This window comes from Chanodichthys erythropterus, chromosome 20, assembly GCF_024489055.1.
Source record: "Chanodichthys erythropterus isolate Z2021 chromosome 20, ASM2448905v1, whole genome shotgun sequence".
Lineage (NCBI taxonomy): Eukaryota > Metazoa > Chordata > Actinopteri > Cypriniformes > Xenocyprididae > Chanodichthys > Chanodichthys erythropterus.
In genome coordinates, this window is record NC_090240.1 from 14924107 (window position 1) to 14944993 (window position 20887).

The window sequence follows — 20887 nt, forward strand, 5'->3', positions numbered from 1 at the left end:
GAGTTCGACTTACAAATGAGAGTAGTAGAATCAATTAAATCAACATGAGAACAACAGTATGTAAGTGCTGAGTGAAGTCACAGTTATGTCAGTAAAGTGCTCATAGCGAATTTTTTTTTTTTTTTTTTTTAAATAAATAAATACACAGATAGGAGAAGAATATTAGTCAAGGTAAGTGCTACTACTACTGGGTCAAGTGCTGACGAAAAAGATACGTCTTTAGCATTTTTTGAAAATGGCTAGAGACTCAGCAGCTCGGATAGAGCGTGGCAGGTCATTCCACCAGCCAGGAACAGTCCCGGAGAAGGTCCGTGAGAGTGATTTTGTGCCCCTATGTGACGGCACCACAAGGCGCCGTTCACTTGCAGAACGCAGGTTTCTGGAGGGCGCGTAAGTCTGAAGTAGTGAGTTAAGGTATAGCGGTGCAGAGCCAGCTGTCGTTCTGTAAGCAAACATCAGAGCCTTGAATTGGATGCGAGCAGCTACTGGCAGCCAGTGCAGACTGATGAAGAGAGGAGTGACGTGCGCTCTCTTCGGTTCGTTGAAGACCAGTCTTGCTGCAGCATTTTGGATCAGTTGTAGAGGCTTGATAGTGCATGCTGGAAGGCCAGCCAAGAGAGCATTACAGTAGTCCAGTCTGGATAGAACAAGAGCTTGGACAAGAATTTGTGTGGAATGTTCAGATAGGAAGGGTCTAATCTTCCTGATGTTGTACAAGGCAAATCTGCAGGACCGGGTCGTTGCTGCAACATGATCTGTGAAGGTTAGACCAGCATCCATCACCACTCCAAGGTTTCTGGCTGTCCTGGAAGGAGTGATGGTTGAAGACCCAAGTTGAACTGAAAGGTTGTGATGAAGTGTTGGGTTTGCACCGATCACAAGCAGTTCCGTTTTTGCAAGGTTGAGTTGGAGGTGGTGGTCCTTCATCCAGGCAGAAATGGCTGTCAGGCAGGTTGTGATGCGACCAGCAACCGTCGGATCATCTGGTTGGAATGAGAGGTAGAGTTGTGTGTCATCAGCATAACAGTGATGGGAGAAACCATGATCCTGAATGACCGATCCTAGTGATGACGTGTAGATGGAGAAGAGAAGTGGACCAAGCACAGAGCCCTGAGGTACCCCAGTAGCAAGATGATGAGCAAGACAGTAGGGGGCGCAAGCTCTTGTTTAATAGTAAAGCAGGTAAACAAACAACCTGGTCTCATAGGAAAGACGTACCCGTGGGCACGTTTTCGCGAGACACAAAATTACGTACCGACGAGTACATCTTGCTGCAGTTTTCGACAGAAACTAACGCTAGAGGCCGGTAAAGCGTCAATAAGTGCTTTTGCTCATTTTCACACACGGTTTCGATGATGGCCGGGATCGGATTATGGATTCATAAAGACTTGTTTTCGCATCTCCTCGCGCAATATCATGTCACGACTTCAAAACGCTTCTTAACGGAGTGCCCGATTTGTAAATGAACGTACTTTGGACTTTCCGTCTCTATGAGTTTCGCTTTTTTTGGCCGTAACCAAGCTTGCTCGGTAGCTCAGCCGATACGGAGTTCGACTTACGATGAAGAGTCGACTCACCACCCCCCCAAACACCCCTTAAACGAGCTGAAAAACGGATCGTGGACGCTTCTTACGTCACGTTTGCTTTTGTTAACACTATCGGGTAGGTTTAGGCGTAGTGTCGGTGGGAAGTTATTTTAAAACGCAATAAAGCGCAAATGTCAAATCAAGAACCGCGGCGATACGTCTAAAAAGCAACGTCATAAAAACGTACTGCATTCATCCTATTATCTGCTCCGAAAAAAAAAAAAAAAAAGGAACACGCTTTTAGCGCCACTCAGTGGACATTTCGCAGCGAAACTGCAGCGATATGGACTCATTGGTACGTATTTCGCGACTCGCGAAACCTGAGACCAGGTTGTAAACAAAACACTCCTGTCTGACTAAAAGAAATTTTAAAACAGAACTTAACTAAAGAAGACAGCATGAATCTACATGAAAGAAATTACCATGCCAAACACTCGAGAGTTGCATGACAGAATTTCTCTTATATAAATGCTTTAACTTACAGGATTAGTTCACTTCTGAATTAAAATTTCCTGATAATTTAATCACCCCCATGTCATCCAAGATATTCACATCTTTCTTTTTTAATTTTAATTCAGAAGTGAACTAATCCTTTAACAGAGCACATACTGATGACAAATTTTGTTAATTTATTGATTGCTCATTTGATTAAATTGATTGTCAAATTGTCAAATGCAGACATCCAAAGCAATCTTATGCTTTCCCTCATTTGTAACTACAACAGGGGATGTTGACCAATATGCATGATCTTGTTTTAACAAGAGCATCCATATGTTTTCCATCTATTCCCACTACCTTGACCTCTTTATTTCGAAAAAATAGAGCTTTACTGGCTTTGTTGTGCACATAAATGGGTTGAGGTAATGTGGTTATTAGAGGGCTCTGAGGGTCCTCGTGACTGGGACTGTTAAGGGCAGGATTGGATTGATTGAAATGCTCTGAGGAACTCCCCAGTCCTAGTTTAGCCATAAGGACCATGCACTGCCACGGCTATCCCTGTCTAGTTCCACTTAGCTCTTTTTCCCAGCTGAGGCTCTTGTGCCTGCTGCTGTGATCAGCAGGGATTGTTCCCAGGCCAACAAATCTGATCACACTGCAGTTTGAATGATTTCTGTTTGAAAACCACATGTATCAAGCATGGGAAGCGAGACCTGCAGAGAGTTCATGGTTTGTCAGAGACACTTGTAAAGGCGGAAAAAGATCCAGGAACAGAAATGGGCCATTTTTCAAATATAATGGAGAAGATTAATGTTAAAGTATAAAGACATTTGCAGGCCAGGTGGGAAGATAAAAATAACCAGGCTTTTAGTGGAAATATCTTGGGTTGAACTTAGAGCTTTGAGTAGTTTCTGAGACAATTTCTCTCCCGCTTTTATATTTTACATGTATCAGTGGTCATTTATGAAGGTTGGTACTGTGAGATGTGAATAAGGCAGTTCTTTTCATCTCCTCTGGAGCGAGATGAGCTGGCATTAAATGTTTTCGTGTGTCACCAGGCTTTGGGTGACCTTACTGGAGTGCGGTGTGCCGGAGATGACATTTATCTACTCTTTTAGAGCTCCTGTGGTTGCAGAATATTAATGCACTGACCGTTTTACAGAATATGTATGAGGTGATTGCTCCTGCCGTGGAGGAGACTATGCTGAAACTGCGGCATTTCCTTATCAGTGTGCCCTGCTTGATAGAGGAAATTTTGTTCTCTCTTTCAGAATTGGCTAGATCCTTCGAAAGAAATCAAGAAGCAAATCCGTGGTAAGTGTGGGAAAACAAGACACATTGGCTTTGTAACCTTGGTTGGGTGAGTCTGATGAATGTGAGTTTGTGTCTGATTGTTTTTAGTGGGTCCCTGGCATTTCTCCTTTGCTGTCAAATTCTATCCTCCCGATCCGTCTCAGCTGATTGAAGACATCACACGGTGAGTGTAAACATGTTAAAGCTGAAATGTGTCATTTCTGTGGCACTAGCAACAGAAAAACGTTAGTGCTAAAATAAAGTCTTTTAATAGGGTTGACTTTAACTCTGCCACTGACTGGTATTGGTCATCAAAACAGATAATCCCACCCCAAATTTAGGTTATTGGTTGAGCCAGTGTTGCTGTGCTGCTTGTGATGTTTTGATAGTGGCACTATTTGGGGAAATGGACCCACATTAACTTATTAATTTACATTAAATACTAAATTACAATAAATTAAAATGTATATAATAAAAATAATAATGTTGATTGATATATAATATATATATATATATATATATATATATATATATATATATATATAATCTATGTATACATACAAATATAATCATACTATAGAATTGTTTAAGTTGTCCTCACTGAAATTTAAAAATATTTTATTAATATTATTTATTTTATAATTTTATTAAAATTAATTATTATCTTTTCCACTTTCATTTTTATTTTAGTTAAAATTTGAGTAATTTAGTTGTGTGTTGGACATTGTTTTAGTTCTTTTAGTACATCAAGTTAAACTAAATGAAAATGAGAAATGTTTCCTTGGCAACTAGACAAAATAAATTTAGTAAGTTCAATAAATTAAAAAAGGCACAATGTATAAGATTTTTGGATTAAAATATCAAAAAACCATGGACCATGTCCTGCGTTACCCTCTATTTCTGGTTTTATTTTGTAGAAACCATGGAAACACCAAAGGCGTTTTAATATATTACATGTCACATTTAATATTGTTTTATTAGACAATTGAGCAACTGTTTGGATTCGTTCATTGACAGAAAATGAACCATTGTTATATAGCTCATCACAGCAAGTCTTATTGTTTAAGTCTCGTTTTCCGTGAGTACCATGTTTTACAACTAATATGGATCTAGTTGACTGCAGTGTGCAACAAGTGTCTCATAGTAGCATCGAGCGAACGCACAGAGTAGCATTATAACAACTTTCAACACACAAATGTATCTAATACGATAAAACAGCACTGTGTTACCCCACATACGCATGACTGGAGGAAGCGAAAGCGCTCGTCTGCGGCATAATAAAAGCTCCACTGCTCTCGAGATATGCGTCGCCCTCGTCTCTCATTAGCAGTCTCTCCAGCGGCCTTGTTTCACTCCAACGGCTCTCAGCCACACCCTGCTTCATACTACTGTAATGTTAATAACTCTTTAATACATTGGCTCATGCATGAATATGATTTCTGCAGACTGTCCTCCCCTATAGGTCGTTTTTCAAGCACCTTATTATGATCTATATTTATGTTTTAAAGTCATGCACCCTCTATCTGGTGTAAAAAATAATTACAGTGTTGTTTTATGTCTGTCGTCATGAAATGACGTATGACCATCGTTACCAATCAAAATGCGTGTTCATTTACATGCAATGTGTGACTTTTTACACCATTTGTCCTATTTCCATTTAGCAAAACTCATTTTTTTATTAACGACTACACCCACCCCAAACCGTCTCGGTTACGTATGTAACCCTCGTTCCCTGAAGGAGGGAACGGAGACGTACGTCAGTAGTGACCGACGAATTGGGATATCGCTTAGAGAGCCCTATCATCTTCGTGTAAACTAAAACAAGCCAATGGAATTGGCGTGCGATATTTGCATAATGCGCACCGCCCCCGACAGGTGTATATAAATAGGAAGCAGATGCAATCGCACTCTGTTTTTCGCTGAGGAGACAACTGGTGTCCGCGCTACAGCGAGGGTACAGAAACTGTGGCGACGGGACGTACGTCTCCGTTCCCTCCTTCAGGGAACGAGGGTTACATACGTAACCGAGACGTTCCTTTTCAGTCGGTCACGTTCGACGTACGTCAGTAGTGACCGACGAATTGGGATCCCAACTAAAGCGCCACAGTTACGAAACCCCTTCCAGTGCCCAGCGCAAGCTCAGCCGCCCATAGCACCGGCTGGCGGTGAAGGGGCGAGCTTACACCGAGAGAGTCTACTGCTGTCTAACCACTACCCACTAAGTAAACTAGACACACTGGGGAAGCGAACCCGTAAGGGACGCTGCGGAGACCACTACCTACCCAATGGGGGAGGAGTTTACGTGGGAATACACACATGGACTGGCCCGGGGGGCAGTACGCATATGGAGTCCCTGGGATGGCTCCACCTGGTAGGGGGAGACTCATCTGACAGGTGACAGCAGAGCTGGCTCTGCTAAGGGAAAGACACGGACTCGGCCTGTAGGGAGTTTTAAACCGTGGAAAATACACATATGGGACCGCTCACGTAGAGGGGTCACGACATATGGGCCCCAGCCAACAGACAGCGTCAGCGACGGATGTAGGCCTGGCATCAGACACTCCGCAATGTCCGAGCCGAAGGGGGAGGCGGAGGAACTCAACAGGGTTCGCCAAGCGGGGAACACGACTGGAGTGAAAGTATGCACGTATCCGGCCAGTGGCGGGAATGGCATTGCAAGCCGACACTTAGAGTGGGTACAACACGTCTACCGACTAGTGGATGCGAGTACACGTGAGGATACCGGCTCTACACGTAGGCTATAAAACCTAGCGAACGTGTTTGGTGTCGCCCAGCCCGCAGCTCTACAGATATCTGTCAGCGAGGCGCCATGAGCCAGCGCCCAGGAAGAGGCTACCCCTCTGGTGGAGTGGGCTCTCAACCCGAGCGGGCAAGGCACGCCCTGGGATTCGTACGCCAAGGCGATGGCATCCACTATCCAGTGGGCCATCCTCTGCTTGGAGACAGCCTTTCCCTTCTGCTGGCCTCCGTAACAGATGAAGAGCTGATCTGAGGTCCTGAAGCTTCGCGTTCTGTCCACGTAAACGCGCAGAGCGTGGACGGGACAGAGCAAAGCTAGGGCTGGGTCTGCCTCCTCCGAGGGCAGCGCTTGCAGGTTCACTACCTGATCTCTGAAGGGAGTGGTAGGAACCTTGGGCATGTATCCAGGCCGGGGTCTCAGGATGACGTGAGAAACACCGGGCCCGAATTCTAGGCACGTTTCGTCGACCGAAAATGCATGCAGATCCCCTACCCTCTTCAGGGAAGCCAATGCAACCAGAAGAACCGTCTTAAGAGACATTAGTTTCAGGTCGACTGATTGATCTGACAGGTGACAGCAGAGCTGGCTCTGCTAAGGGAAAGACACGGACTCGGCCCGTGTCTTTCCCTTAGAGATTCCCTTAGAAAGTCAGGGGGTCCTTCCTCAGAGGAATCGGCCAGGGAGGTGCTGTCGCGAGGAGAATGAGGTCTGAGAACCAGGTCCGAGTGGGCCAGTACGGAGCCACTAACAAAACCTGCTCCCCGTCCTCCCTGACCTTGCACATGAGTTGTGCGAGAAGGCTCACTGGGGGAAACGCATGTTTGCGCAGACCCGGGGCCAGCTGTGTGCCAGGGCATCCGTGCCGAGCGTGCCGCCGGTCAGGGAATAAAACCACTGGCAGAGGGCAGTTTCCGGGGAGGCAAACAGGACTACCTGGGCCTCGACGAAACGCTGCCAAATCAGCTGGACCGCCTGGGGGTGGAGCCGCCACTCGCCCGCAAGTAGATGCTGCCGTGACAGCTCGTCGGCTGCACGGTTGAGCACACCTGAGACACGAGTGGCCCGAAGGGACCTCAGATCCTTCTGACTCCACAACAAGAGATGGCGGGCGAGTTGCGACATGCGACGGAAGCGTAGACCACCTTGACGGTTGGTGTACGCAACGGCTGCAGTGCTTTGTGAGCGGACTAGAACGTGCTTGCCTGACAACAGCTTCTTGAATCGGTCCAGCGCAAGACGAACCGCTAGCAACTCGAGGCAATTGGAATGCCAATGCAGCTGAGGCCCCGTCCAAAGACCTGTCAATGCATGCCCGTTGTACGTGGCCCCCCATCCCGTGGCAGAGACATCTGTGGAGACCACAGCGTGCCTGGACACTCGTTCGAGGGGTACTCCGGCCCACAGGAACGAAGGGTCCAACCACCGGACAAGGGTGCGACGGCAGCTCGGTGTCACGGAGACACGGAGCGTGCCGCACTGCCACGCCCATCTCGGGACCCGGCCGCGGAGCCAGTGTTGAAGCGGTCTCATATGAAGCAATCCGAGCGGCGTTACCGCGGCTGCAGATGCCATATGCCCCAGGAGCCTCTGAAAATCTTTCAGTGGAGCCGCTGTCCTGCACTTGAGCGAGCTACAACCATGTCGGGTAGGACTTTGTACTGACATGCCCGACCCTCGAACGCAGACCGACCTAGGAAGGGTCTGTGTCGAGGCAGAATCGAGACATGAAAGTACGCGTCCTTCAGGTCTATTGCTGCAAACCAATCCTGGGGACGGTCCAGGATTGGCCGTAGCCCACCGCCCTTTTTTGGTACAATGAAGTAGGGGCTGTAGAACCCCGACTTCATATCGGCTGGAGGGACCGGCTTAATTGTATCCTTCGCCAGGAGGACAGCAATCTCCACCCGGAGAACAGGTGCACTGTCCAACGACACCGGAGTGAAGTGGACAGCCCTGAAGACCGGGGGACGCCGGGCGAACTGAATCGCATAGCCCAGTCTGATAGTACGAATGAGCCAACTGGACAGGCTGGGGAGCGTGATCCACGCTTCCAGACACTGAGCCAGCGGGACCAAAGGCACCACAGACGCACCGGGGGTGGGGCAGCAAGGCAGAGAGGGACCCGACTCGGACGGCTTGGGGGCGGCCCGGAGTGGGGTCGGACTCTGCGAGGCAGCAGTGTGCATGGGAGACGGCGCACGGGACGCGGTCTGCACCATCACACTGCCACCTGCTGGCGAATGGGGAGGGAGCTGTCAGCGGCGAGGCGGAGCCTGGCACCCTGGCAGACACCCCTTGTTGTGACCTGGAGTTTGAGGAAACTGCTCTTTTTGTGGCAAAGTGGGTACCGCTGGACTCCGGAGAGCCAGCGGCGGTAGATGGACAGCCGCCACAAAATCCCCCCCGGCCCTCCTCCGGGGGTGGGAGAGCAGATGGAATACTCTCCCAAAGGGCAGGAACCTTCCGCTCCAGGTCGCCCGTCTCAGGGCCGAGTTTTCCCCGACCGCTTGCCACCTGGCTGGCAGAGACGGGCTGGACACCACGTCTGCGACCGGCACCCTGCTGTTTGGCTGGTGTAGGCTGCTGCTTTGCCAACTTAGCAGGGGCGGAGGAAGACGCAGGCGGGCACCCTCGGCGACGAGCGGGCTGAGGCTGAGCCACGGGCGGCTGGGTGGAGGCAGCAGCCGACCGCCGTGGCATGACATGTCTGATAGCCTCAGCCTGCTTCTGTGCAGCGGAGAACTGTTGGGCACAGCTCTCCACCGCGTCGTTGCAAAGGCCGACCGGAGACACGGGGGAATCCAGGAACCGATGTTTGTCGGTCTCCCTCATGTCTGCCAAGGTCAGCCAGAGGTGGCGTTGCTGGGCTACCAGAGTAGACATCGCCTGGCCAACAGAACGCGCTGTCACCTTCGTTGCCCGGAGGGCAAGGTCAGTGGCAGCGCGCAGCTCCCCAAGCAGCTGTTGGTCAGGACCTTCCTGGGGCATCTGCGACAGCGCTTTTGCCTGATAGACCAGCAAAAGGGCCATTGCGTGCAGGGCAGAGGCAGCCTGCCCACAGGCACTGTAAGCTTTCTCAGTCAGACCGCCTGAGAATTCACAGGCCTGGGACGGGAGACGCGGTTCACCGCGCCAGCCAGCGGCCGTTGGACACAACTGCGTCGCAACAGACCGTTCGACTGGCGGGATCCTCGCGTACCCCCTGGCTAGCCCGCCGTCCAGGGAGGTGAAGGCGGACGAGGGACCAGGCCCTGTACGAGCCCCATGCGGAGCTTGCCAAGACCTGGCCACCTCATCGTGTACTTCCGGGAAGAAAGGCATTGGGGCGGGACGCTGGATTTGAGCAGCGCAACCCCCCCCCAAGTACCAATCGTCCAACCGAGATGGGCCGGGACGGGGTGGAGGGTTCCACTCAAGCCCGACGCACAAGGCGGCCCGGGAGAGCACAGCCGTGAGCTCGGTATCCGACTCGGGCAACGCTACCGTCCCGGGCGGCAGCGCGTCCGAATCCTCCCCCGAGGACTCAGGCTCACCTTCCAATGCAGCGATCGACATCCGATCCGCCGCCGGCACACCAAAGGTAACGGCTGGACAGTCCGTAGAGGGCCCAGCGGAAACCAACGGTGGCACGATGGGTTGCGGTGCTGATGAGGCGGCAGGGGCCCGAGGAGCGTTTCCGCTCGGCGGTGAAGCCCTGACCGTAATCCTCAGGTCACCCTTCCTATACAGCGCCGTACCATCATTCCGGTTCCCGGGGCCGGAAAAAACAGTCGTACGCGGCATAGGAGAGGGGACCCCCGCTTCCTGAGACTTCAGGAAGGAGAGTCTCGACCTCAGCATCGCGATAGTCATGTTCCCGCAATGGGAACATGAACCATCCACAAAAGCTGCTTCAGCGTGCAGAATGCCCAAACACGAGATGCAGCGATTGTGCCCATCAGCAGGGACCAGGGAACGACCGCACCCATTAACGCACAGACGAAATGACATACTGTCAGGGTTCGTCTGTAAAGCTCTATTAGAAGGGGAAGTCAACTCACTCGTGCTGAAGCACCCAGGGAGCGACGCGATGTGTCAGGTACACCACTCCCTGACACACAGAGGAACCGGCCCAAATCGCTACACACGCACACACTCTTTGTGTTGCTGTGAAAACAGCAGTTTTCGAGCTTATAGCTCAGCTCCTCGGAGACTCGCGACCTCGCTGAACGTGCCCTTTCACCAGCACTGAAAGCTCGCTGTAAATCCTCTTCTGAGGCAATGTTTTAGAATAAAACAAACGAAGAAAGGAATCTTCTGAACAGGACACCAGTGAATGGCTCCGAAGCGAAAGACAGAGTGCGATTGCATCTGCTTCCTATTTATATACACCTGTCGGGGGCGGTGCGCATTATGCAAATATCGCATGCCAATTCCATTGGCTTGTTTTAGTTTACACGAAGATGATAGGGCTCTCTAAGCGATATCCCAATTCGTCGGTCACTACTGACGTACGTCGAACGTGACCGACTGAAAGGGAACTAAACCTAACCTTAGTGATTTATAGAGCATATACACTTTATGAGCACATGCATTCCCTGGGATCGAACCCACGATCGCACGATCACATGATTGCATATTGTTGTATATTGCAATGCTCCAGGCACGTGCACACATAGGCAAAAAAGGGGCTTGAGCACCTGCCCTTTTTCTTCCTCGAGAGAAAGTGTCACCTCGAGTTTGATGGTTTGCTGCTGGCTGAAAAGTTGTGACAACTATTCCCGCGAAAATGCAACTGCTGTCTGGCGATTAGAAGCAAAAAAGAAAAAAGCCCTAGATGGATGCATCCCGTGCATTCCTTTCAACGAGACTAGCCTATGTTCACAAACCTGAAAATTTTGGCTATTTAAGGGTTATTTATACATTTAACGCTGCATTAATAGTTTGACCACCATCAACACATCTGCCTGATTTGATACTAATGTCATATTATAATTTCAATTATTTTAGTGTGCTATGCATTGCGTTATTAAAACTATTTAAAAATCATAATACAGTATTAACTACATAACGCTTTTCTTAAATCTACGCTTACACAGGATAATACATCAATAAAAGTTTAAACCCTCGCTCTGTCTTTGCATGTTTAATATCCACATATTCTTGTTGAAGAAATTACAGTTGCTGTAGCATTTCTATCACAAAGAAGTGACCAAATATTATTATTTAACTAATAATATATTTTTAATCATGGTTGGTCATATCTTTGATCGTGGATTTGATCGTGCTGTGCTGTCTAACAACAAAAATCAGCAGGCTTTTGGCGCCCTCTGCAGGCATTTGTTATAATATATAATGTAATAACAGTTCAGGAAAAAAAAAAAAAAAACTTGATGTGTTTAAATATGCAGATTAGCTTGTTTAAGTTAATTTAGAAGAAATCTACAGATGCAAACAGACGGAGGGTAGCAGGCTTAGAGTAAAAGACATGGCAGCAAAAATGGACCACAATCTTAAAATTGTCTACTTCATGAAAGATAACACCAAAAAAAAATGTAAACGATTTATTGATTTGTGCAAAATATTGTGCTAAATATATATAGCTACTTGAAAATAGTTGCTGTTGACTTCTTTTGTGATAAGCCTAGTGAATACTAAAGAAGACCATGGTCTTTGTGTGAACTAATTATTTTATAGAAATCTGTGGAGTATAAAACAATTGCGTGAGTGTAAGGGAAGTCAAAGTTGTCTTAATATATTTAAAGGTTAATGTTTTTTTAAATAAATAATTATGAGAAGTGCCCTTTTTTCCACTTGAGCCCCTTCCCCCCAAAATATCTGTGCACGTCCCTTTAATGCTCTGCCAACTGAGCAACGCAAAACCTGAAATATGACGCAGATAAAAGGGAACAATGCATTAAAATGAAAGTGTCCTGTTGTCGATAGGGGCACAACTTTAGTAATCGCTCCAATGGGTCGTATTTCAGGGAAGTGACAAACGACCTATATAGGCTTATTGGTTGGAGAACATGTTGGATTTCTGCCAAAGTCTCGTTGGATTCCTTTCCACCGATTGTAGAAGTGAAGATAACACCTCCCATGATTCCACGAAATCAAAGTGTCATCAAGTTACACCTTTGTTTTGAATAAGCGACCTCTAGCGGCGGAAATTACATATTGTGCCTTTAAAGTTTATTTTATGTAGCAAAAATGTGATTTAAATTGATTTAATGACTTTGTTTGTGATTTGATCTTTGCGTGTGTGTTTGTATGGACAGGTATTACCTGTGTCTGCAGCTGAGGGAGGACATACTGTCAGGTCGTTTGCCCTGCTCGTTTGTCACTCATGCTCTGCTGGGCTCATACGCCGTTCAGGCTGAGCTGGGAGACTATGACCCGGAGGAACACGGGCCAGACTACATCAGCGAGTTCCGCTTCGCCCCCAATCAGACCCGTGAGCTGGAGGAGAGGGTGATGGAGCTGCACCGCACCTACAGGTGAGAAGAGAGCTGTAATTACCAGGGCTGTCAATTAATTAAGAATTTTTTTTGGCATATTAATTACATTATATGCTGATTAATTAATTGGATTAATCACATTTATCAGTGTTTGCTGAGCAAGTCCCCCAAATTAAAATAACCTAAAGACATTAAATTGCATTATCATGGTAAAAGATTAAAGCATTCAATAGACTCTAGAACCTTAATTAATTAATATATTGTTTTATATCCTGACCGAGTGCACAGCAGGCCATTTTTGTCAGTTTGGCTAAAATAAGTCTGGGCTCACAAAATATAAAGTACCAAATTTAAATTGCTCTGATAGTTAGAAATGTTCACATGTTACATGTAGTTACTATAGTAATAACTATAAATTATGCATAATTACATGAAACTAACCTAAACCAAACCAAACCAAACACTAACCCTATAGAAAGTACATGTAATAATTAATTAATTAGTACTTAAATGTATAATTACACTGTAACACAAACACATTAAAATAAAGAGTAACCAAATTCCCTTTTACATAATTTCTGTACAGTTCAGGAGGCATGAATAATTTTTATCACTTGATAATAATAAAAATACTAGTGCTGTCAAATCAATTAATCACGATTAATCGCATCTAACATAAAGGTTTGTGTGTGTGTATATATATATATATATATATATATGTGTGTGTGTGTGTGTGTGTTTATATACACACATATTCACACATATTCACACACACACACACACATATATATATATATATATATATATATACACATATTATGTAAACAAACTTTTTTATTAGATGTGATTTATCATGATTAATCAATTTGACAGCACTCAAACATACACTAAATAATAAATTACACTAAATTAACAGATTAAATTGACAGCATAAGCAATTAAATAGCATACGTATTTATACTGTTTCTTTAATGAGGATTTTCTCAAAATCATGAACTGTGTCCAGGGGCATGAGTCCTGCTGAGGCCGAGATCAACTTCCTGGAGAACGCCAAGAAACTCTCCATGTATGGTGTAGATCTCCATCATGCTAAGGTATGATGCTGTGATTTATGAAACGGTACTGCTTGAATAGAAGTGTCTGTGTTGTACATGGTACATTATAACTGTATATTTGGTGCATAGGTGATTCTAGTTCCCACAATGAGAAAAGAAAGTGATTTACCAGCCTAACATATTAAACACACACTGGGCAAGAAATTGCAATTGTGTTGGTTCTATTACCAAGTTACAAATGAATTTGCATCAAAATACTTTGAATTTTGATTGGAAACACGCCCCTTTGCAAGTTGGACGAAATTGATGTCAAAAAGTGTTTTTTTATTTAGTGTTTTCTCCTGCATATTGAAAATAGATATCCTATTTATTTTGGAATCCCAACTCTGCATGATGATTATATGGTTATTTGTATTTTATTATTTGGATTTAACAATGCTTTCCCCTGCGGTCCACGACCCTATTAGAACGGACCTGTGATCCAGTTTTGCAATTTTACAGGCTCAGACCTCACAGGATGAAATCCTATTGACAGCCTGAAACTGAAATGTGACAGAAAACCTAAGCATCTAGATTTGTTTTTGTGTGTTCATATGTTTTAAAGGACTCTGAAGGCATTGACATCATGCTAGGAGTGTGTGCCAGTGGCCTCTTGATCTATAGAGACCGGCTGCGTATCAACCGATTCGCCTGGCCCAAGATCCTGAAAATATCCTACAAGAGAAGCAACTTCTACATCAAAATCCGACCTGGAGAGGTAGAGAAAAAGGTCTTTTGAGATTTTCCAGGTTTTCGCTTGTAGATGCATGTTCAAACATTAGCTAGATAAGGATGCCGTACTTAGACTAATGCTGTGGGCGAGAAAATGGGTGGATAATCTGCATGATGTGGTTTTATTAGAAAAGAATAGGACGTTTTTCGAGTATTTGAAATCACTATTCAGGCTTTCAAATTACCCAGTGCTCTGAAGACTGATGTGGGTGTTTTTCCACCGCCGCGCACAAAAGAAATAAAATATTTCTTAGGCGCATTTCTAATTACGCCACTTAAAAAATGCCTTTAATTATGTCTCAACAAACACTACTTGTATTGTTTGAGATTCTGCTCTTTAGTGTTTGCTAGCTTGCTGAGTGTGGAAAGGATGAGGGTTTTAAAACATTAGGCTGAGCTGTGAAAAAATTTTGCCTAGTGGGCACAGAGACAGAGAGAGAAGCAGAAAATGAGTAGAGATGGTGTTAGGAGAGAATTCAATCCGGAGAGAGGGAAGAAAGAAGGCAAAATAAGTTGCAGAGGCCTTTATTAACTGTTAAGGATTCGCCAGTGTGCATTTACGGGGTTATTTTCTTTGATTTTTCCTCTCACGATGGGATTCTGTCTAGCATAAAAGCATGGCATTTCTTTGACTCTGTCCATTACGTGCGAGGGTCAGATGTGAATGCTCGACAATATTTCAATGCCTTTATTCAAGATGCTTCACTGTTCAGCATCTTATCAGCATAACAGGCTCCATTCTGTGGACCTTGAGCTTTAAGATATTAATATTTACTCTCATTCCTATGCAGTTTCTCTGCAGCATTCTTTAGAAATTCTGGTTACGTACTGTTTTGATAAATAAAGGCATGCAGAATTGTGCCCTGTCGGTTGATTTGAGCTTTAGCAGCAGACAGGTTTTACACCTCGTCAAATCTTCTGTCAAGTAACACGTTACCATTCTGCTTTCCCTTCACACCCCCCACTTCCTCCCCATCACATGCCCACACTCCCCTGCACCCCAAGTACGAGCAGTTTGAGAGCACCATTGGTTTCAAGCTGCCCAACCACCGTGCCTCTAAGCGCTTGTGGAAGGTCTGCATTGAACATCACACATTTTTCAGGTAGGCGCTCACTGTCATATAACCATTGCCACAACACTGGGCACAGTCTTTTTTCTTTTTCTTTTTTTAATGTGAGAATCAGATATTGGGTTTTGTTTTGTTTCTTTGTACCTTCATTGACAGAGTTGGAGTCTCCAATTAAACATGACTTACCTGACTTGACTTAATTCCCTAGCTAGCGTCAGGCCGGAGCCGCCTCCGAAGCGCATACGCTGCTGTGGGTGCTGTAGGATTTCAGACCCTGTTCACTACACGCCTCCTTATATATCGATCAGTGGCCAAGGCCTTTGCATCCATGAGGGTGATGCATTGGTTTCTTAGGTCGTCGCCGATTAGCTTAAGCCAGGTCTTCTTCTTCACGATGAGATTTTCAGTTGGAACAACAGTCGGTTGTCACTCATCCGACAGACATGTCCAAACCACTTCAGAAAACACTTCTGGATGGCCTCTTCGATTGTACACTGGTCGCCACACTCTTTTTGGATCCATTCTTTCTGAAGTCGGTCACACCAGGAGGCATTGCATTTGAAAGACCTCGAGCTTGTTTAGTTCTGACTTAAGAACAGTCCAGGTTTCTGATCCATATAAAACAATAGGAATGATCAGAGTTAAATAGAGTCGTATCTTAGTCGCAGTAGTGATGTTGGCCTTCTAACACAAACAGCGAGGCAAACGGCACTGTTGCCTGGCCAATTCGGCTAAGAACTTCAGCGGTCGAGGAGATCTTCTTTTCTTGGACCTGTGATCCTAGATACTTGAAGTCTTGTACTTGCTCTTCAAGTATCTAAGAAAATAAGTTTCTAATCAAGAACATAAAGGGTTAGTTCACCCAAAAATGAAAATTCTGTCATTAATGACTCACCCTCATGTCGTTCCAAACCCGTAAGATCTCCGTTCATCTTCAGAACACAGTTTAAGATATTTTAGATTTAGTCCGAGAGCTTTCTGTCCCTCCATTGAAAATGTATGTACGGTAGACTGTCCATGTCCAGAAAGGTAATAAAAACATCATCAAAGTAGTCCATGTGACATCAGTGGGTCAGTTAGAAGTTTTTGAAGCATCGAAAATACATTTTGGTCCAAAAATAACAAAAACTACGACTTTATTCAGCATTGTATTCTCTTTCGGGTCTGTTGTCAATTCGCGTTTACGACTCCTATTCTTCTTCTTCTTCTTTCCTGCTCCGGAGTGTGGCGCTGCTGACGCGTTATCCGGTGCGCCAGAGCTTCATTTACAATCTGAGGGAGACGCACACTGTATTCAAGCTATTTTTCATTGTTTTTATTTTGGTATTGCTAGATTTTTTAAAATGGTGAGTAGGTGTGCATGTCATGGATGTCCTAATCGCGTCACTGTCTGGAGCAGAAGGGGGCGGTAATGCACCAATAAGCTGGATGCCAACCGCCGTAAAACAGGAAAGAAGAAGAAGAAGCAGCGTCACTGTGGAGTGAAAGTGGATATACAACAGACCTGGAAGAGAAGACAATGCGGAATAAAGTCGTAGTTTTTGTTATTTTTGGACCAAAATGTATTTTCGATGCTTCAACAAATTCTAACTAGCCCACTGATGTCACATGGACTACTTTGATGATGTTTTTATTACCTTTCTGGACATGGACAGTATACCGTACATACATTTTCAATGGAGGGACAGAAAGCTCTCGGACTAAATCTAAAATATCTTAAACTGTGTTCTGAAGATGAACGGAGATCTTACGGGTTTGGAACGACATGAGGGTGAGTCATTAATGACATCATTTTCATTTTTGGGTGAACTAACCCTTTAATTCTTAGACCAAGTCTGGATCTAGGGATGTATTGGTCTTGTAGTGTCTGGTCTTGACTCCAACTCTCTACAAGTCTTGTACTTGTTCTTCAAGTATCTAGGATCATTGGTCCAAGAAAAGAAGATCGCCTCGACCGCTGAAGTCCGCCATGCTGGTCCATATACCCGGGGGCTCAGGTATGTTCAACTCTGCCGAGTTGACAAGAACTGGGTAACCAGGGAAACTAGGCAAAAAACCAAAGGACTTAAACATGACATTGGCCTATAGGCCATGATACAACAAACTGACATCAAAGAACTTGTGGTGACGAAAGCCGACTGTGTTGTCACCTTGAGACGCATTCATCTGGGTCAAAAATGTTGGGGTTAAACATACAGCAAAAACTACAGTCAACAGCCAACTAGCATGTACTTTTTTATCTACTAATTCTTTTTTTCTCGCGACTTCGAGTTTACATCTCGCAATTCTGATTTCTTTTCACAGAATTGTGAAACTTGTAATTGCAAGACGTAAAGTCCAATTCTGAGGAAAAAAAACTGACTTTTTGCATGTTATAAAGTCAGATTGCGAGATATAAACGTGCAAATGTGAGAAAAAAGTAACGCAAAACTAAAAAAATAACTCACAATTGCGACTATGATTTTGTAATTCGCAATTGCGACTTTATCTCGCAATTCGTACTTTATAACTCACAGTTGTGTTTATAGAGAAAAAAGTCAGCATTGTGAGATGTAAACTTGCAGTTGTGAGAAAAAAACATCAGAATTGTGAAATAAAAAGTCGCAATTACCTTTTTTTATTTTTTTATTCAGTGGTGGAAACAAGCTTCCATACGTACATTGTGCACCTGCTTGAGGGAAAAGAATTGCCTATACCAGCAGGGGTCTGTAGTCTTTATTCAAAAAGAGAAATTGAAACTAGGACTGTAGATATACATAAGCTCTTACTTACCATTCTGAAAATGAATCATGTTGATCACTTGATTCCAGACAGCCATGTCATTATGAATTTTTTTGTGTATCAGAATGCTCAGAGAAAATGATGTAATCATTTTTCTTCTCATGCACTGGTTAACAATAAAGTTGAGCAGCCAATCAGAGTTCCTTCTTCTTCACTGACAGTGCAGATGCTGTCTGATTCAACATGTTTAATCGGCCTAAAAGCCACAGATGGGGTTCGAATTGTGCCGATGTTGTGGAGCACAAAAAAGCCTCATTACCTGACTCCCTGGTCTAGGTTTGAAACCTAAGGTTTTGTTCTGGATCTAGGGCTTGGTTAATGGTCTCAGATAAGACCACAGTCTTTTCCCCTTTTTAATGAATTTTCTTGTTTAACTATAATTTTTAGTTAATTTCTTTTTAATGTAAAATGGTCGACACTAAATGAAGAAAATACGTTTTTAATTAAGAACTTAATTCTTATACCAAGTCTGGATCTAGGGATGGTATTGGTCTTGTAGCGTCTGGTCTTGACTCCAACTCTGTTCATTGATGGCACTGGGCTTAATAGTCACACAATGTTTAATCCACTCTCATTCTGTCATGTTACATTTGTTTTCTTCTGACATTGTTTCTGGTATTTCTCTTATAGGTTGGTCTCTCCTGAGCCTCCCCCTAAAGGTTTTCTTGTGATTGGCTCGAAGTTCCGCTACAGTGGGCGGACCCAAGCCCAGACTCGCCAGGCCAGTGCTTTGATTGACAGGCCAGCTCCTCAGTTTGAACGATCAATTAGTAGGAGGTACCTGCTGTCCCGCAGCATAGATGGAGGTTAGTATTTCTCTGATACCATGATCATTACAAGATGCATGAATTGCCTAAATCGTACTTGCATTTGCACCTTTCATTTAACCAACAAATGTTTTACACTACATTCACATTCTCCTGCTAAAAACAATAATGCTTGTGAAGTGAATCTGTTTTTTGAATGGAATACTGTGGGGTCTGAAAGTCTGACACCATTAGTTTAAAAAAAGCATCTTTAATTGCAGTTTTAAGATTTGATACAGACTTTTCATTACAAATTATAAAAATAACAGTTGGAGTGAATTGAAAAACAAACATTAATTGCAGAAAACATCTTAAAGGGGTCATGAACTGCATTTTTTAAATTTTATTTTATAATGTTCTCTTAGGTCCACTTATAATGTTATCAAGATTTATACATCAAAAAGAATGTTAATCTCTTTCGAACACACATTCTGATGGGCGTGACACATTCAAAAATTAGAAGTAAACACCCATTGCTATGATTGAGTAACAGCTTTGCATTAACATAATTCTGAATGTCCGTGCCATTACAGTACATGTGTGAAATTGTTTTGAAATCTTCTGATGTTGAAAAATATCTTGTTACATAGTTGAAATATTTGCTTTATTACATAAACTTTATTTGCCACAGCCAAGACTTATAAAGCATAAGTACTTGGTAACAATCCGTAAATGGCAAAGCAATAGTGACACATGTTAAAAACAATGTTACTCACACTTGTGTGTTGCGACATTATTGTTGAATCCATTGCAGTTGGCATAATCTTTTATTTTCAAGCGAACTGTCTTTAAAAACGAGTATGCAGTGAACAAACGAACAGTGTCGTACTGATGTGGTCTGACTGGGACTCATAAGAATAAAGTTCATCCATGCTTTCTTGATGTTAGGATCACAAGGATGGCAATAAAAAGGCTGTGTTTTTCTACAACTTGCCACCTCAAAATCTCTTGTAACCCTTAGAGAAATCTCTATTGTTTGTGACTGGAATAATCCTGTGTTTGTGCCTGTCTCATATTAACCAAAGCCCCTTTAAGACAAGTCATTTCACTCGGCGGCCATCTTTGAAATGCCTCTCGTGCATCCTGGGCATCATGCAATCTCTTTGAATGGGGAAACATCAAATTCTCCAAAACTGTTCGCCAACCTTACGATTAAATTTCATATTTGAAATCACCAATGAAATCAAACAACAACCGACTCATAAATTTAGTTTCTAAACGCTCGAAACGCTGTATTTTTCAGGCTCGATCAAGCTAATGCGCATGCGCAGACCTAAATGCGCGTCTCTGCGGAGGCGTGCGTCTGACTGTTTCTATAGAAACCGGTGATTCTAACGGCCGCTGAAGTGACTTTACCAGTCGGCGATTGGCTCTTATTTAGAAGGCGGGACTTATTCCGCCATATTGCGCGTTACACTTTCTCCCATTCAAAACAATACGAGTGACCCGTCTTGTGTTATTCTATAGTCTTTGTTATTAACTACTTCATGATGTGCGTGAATCGGTGGGAGGAGCTAAAGAGGCAGTGATGTAGAAGTAGGCGCACTATGACATAATGATGTAATAACTATGATGTAATAATGTGACAAAATCTGAAATTAGTCATTTTCTGAGAGATAGATGATCTAGTAGTGCCTCCACATCTAGTGCTTCAATGGAAGGATGAACATGTAAAAGAAAAAGGATGAAAAAACTTTATTTCTAGTTTTAATGTAGATTTGTCCTAAATTCTTAAAGGGTTAGTTCACCCAAAAATGAAAATTATGTCATTAATTACTCACCCTCATGTCGTTCCACACACGTAAGACCTTCATTCATCTTCAGAACACAAATTAAGATATTTTTTATAAAATCTGATGGCTCGGTGAGGCCTGCATTGCCAGCAAGGC

General features: G+C 44.2%; 1 protein-coding gene across 1 annotated transcript in view; it reads left to right on the forward strand.

Annotated features, from left to right (window-relative positions):
- Positions 1-20887, forward strand: part of si:dkey-178k16.1 (band 4.1-like protein 1) — a 59073-nt gene that overhangs the window by 22154 nt on the left and 16032 nt on the right. Inside the window, exons 4-10 of the mRNA XM_067370455.1 lie at positions 3296-3338; positions 3426-3501; positions 12336-12554; positions 13522-13609; positions 14175-14327; positions 15347-15444; positions 18823-18998. Of these exons, the coding sequence (XP_067226556.1) occupies positions 3296-3338; positions 3426-3501; positions 12336-12554; positions 13522-13609; positions 14175-14327; positions 15347-15444; positions 18823-18998 (853 nt within the window). The remainder of the gene's footprint in view (positions 1-3295; positions 3339-3425; positions 3502-12335; positions 12555-13521; positions 13610-14174; positions 14328-15346; positions 15445-18822; positions 18999-20887) is intronic.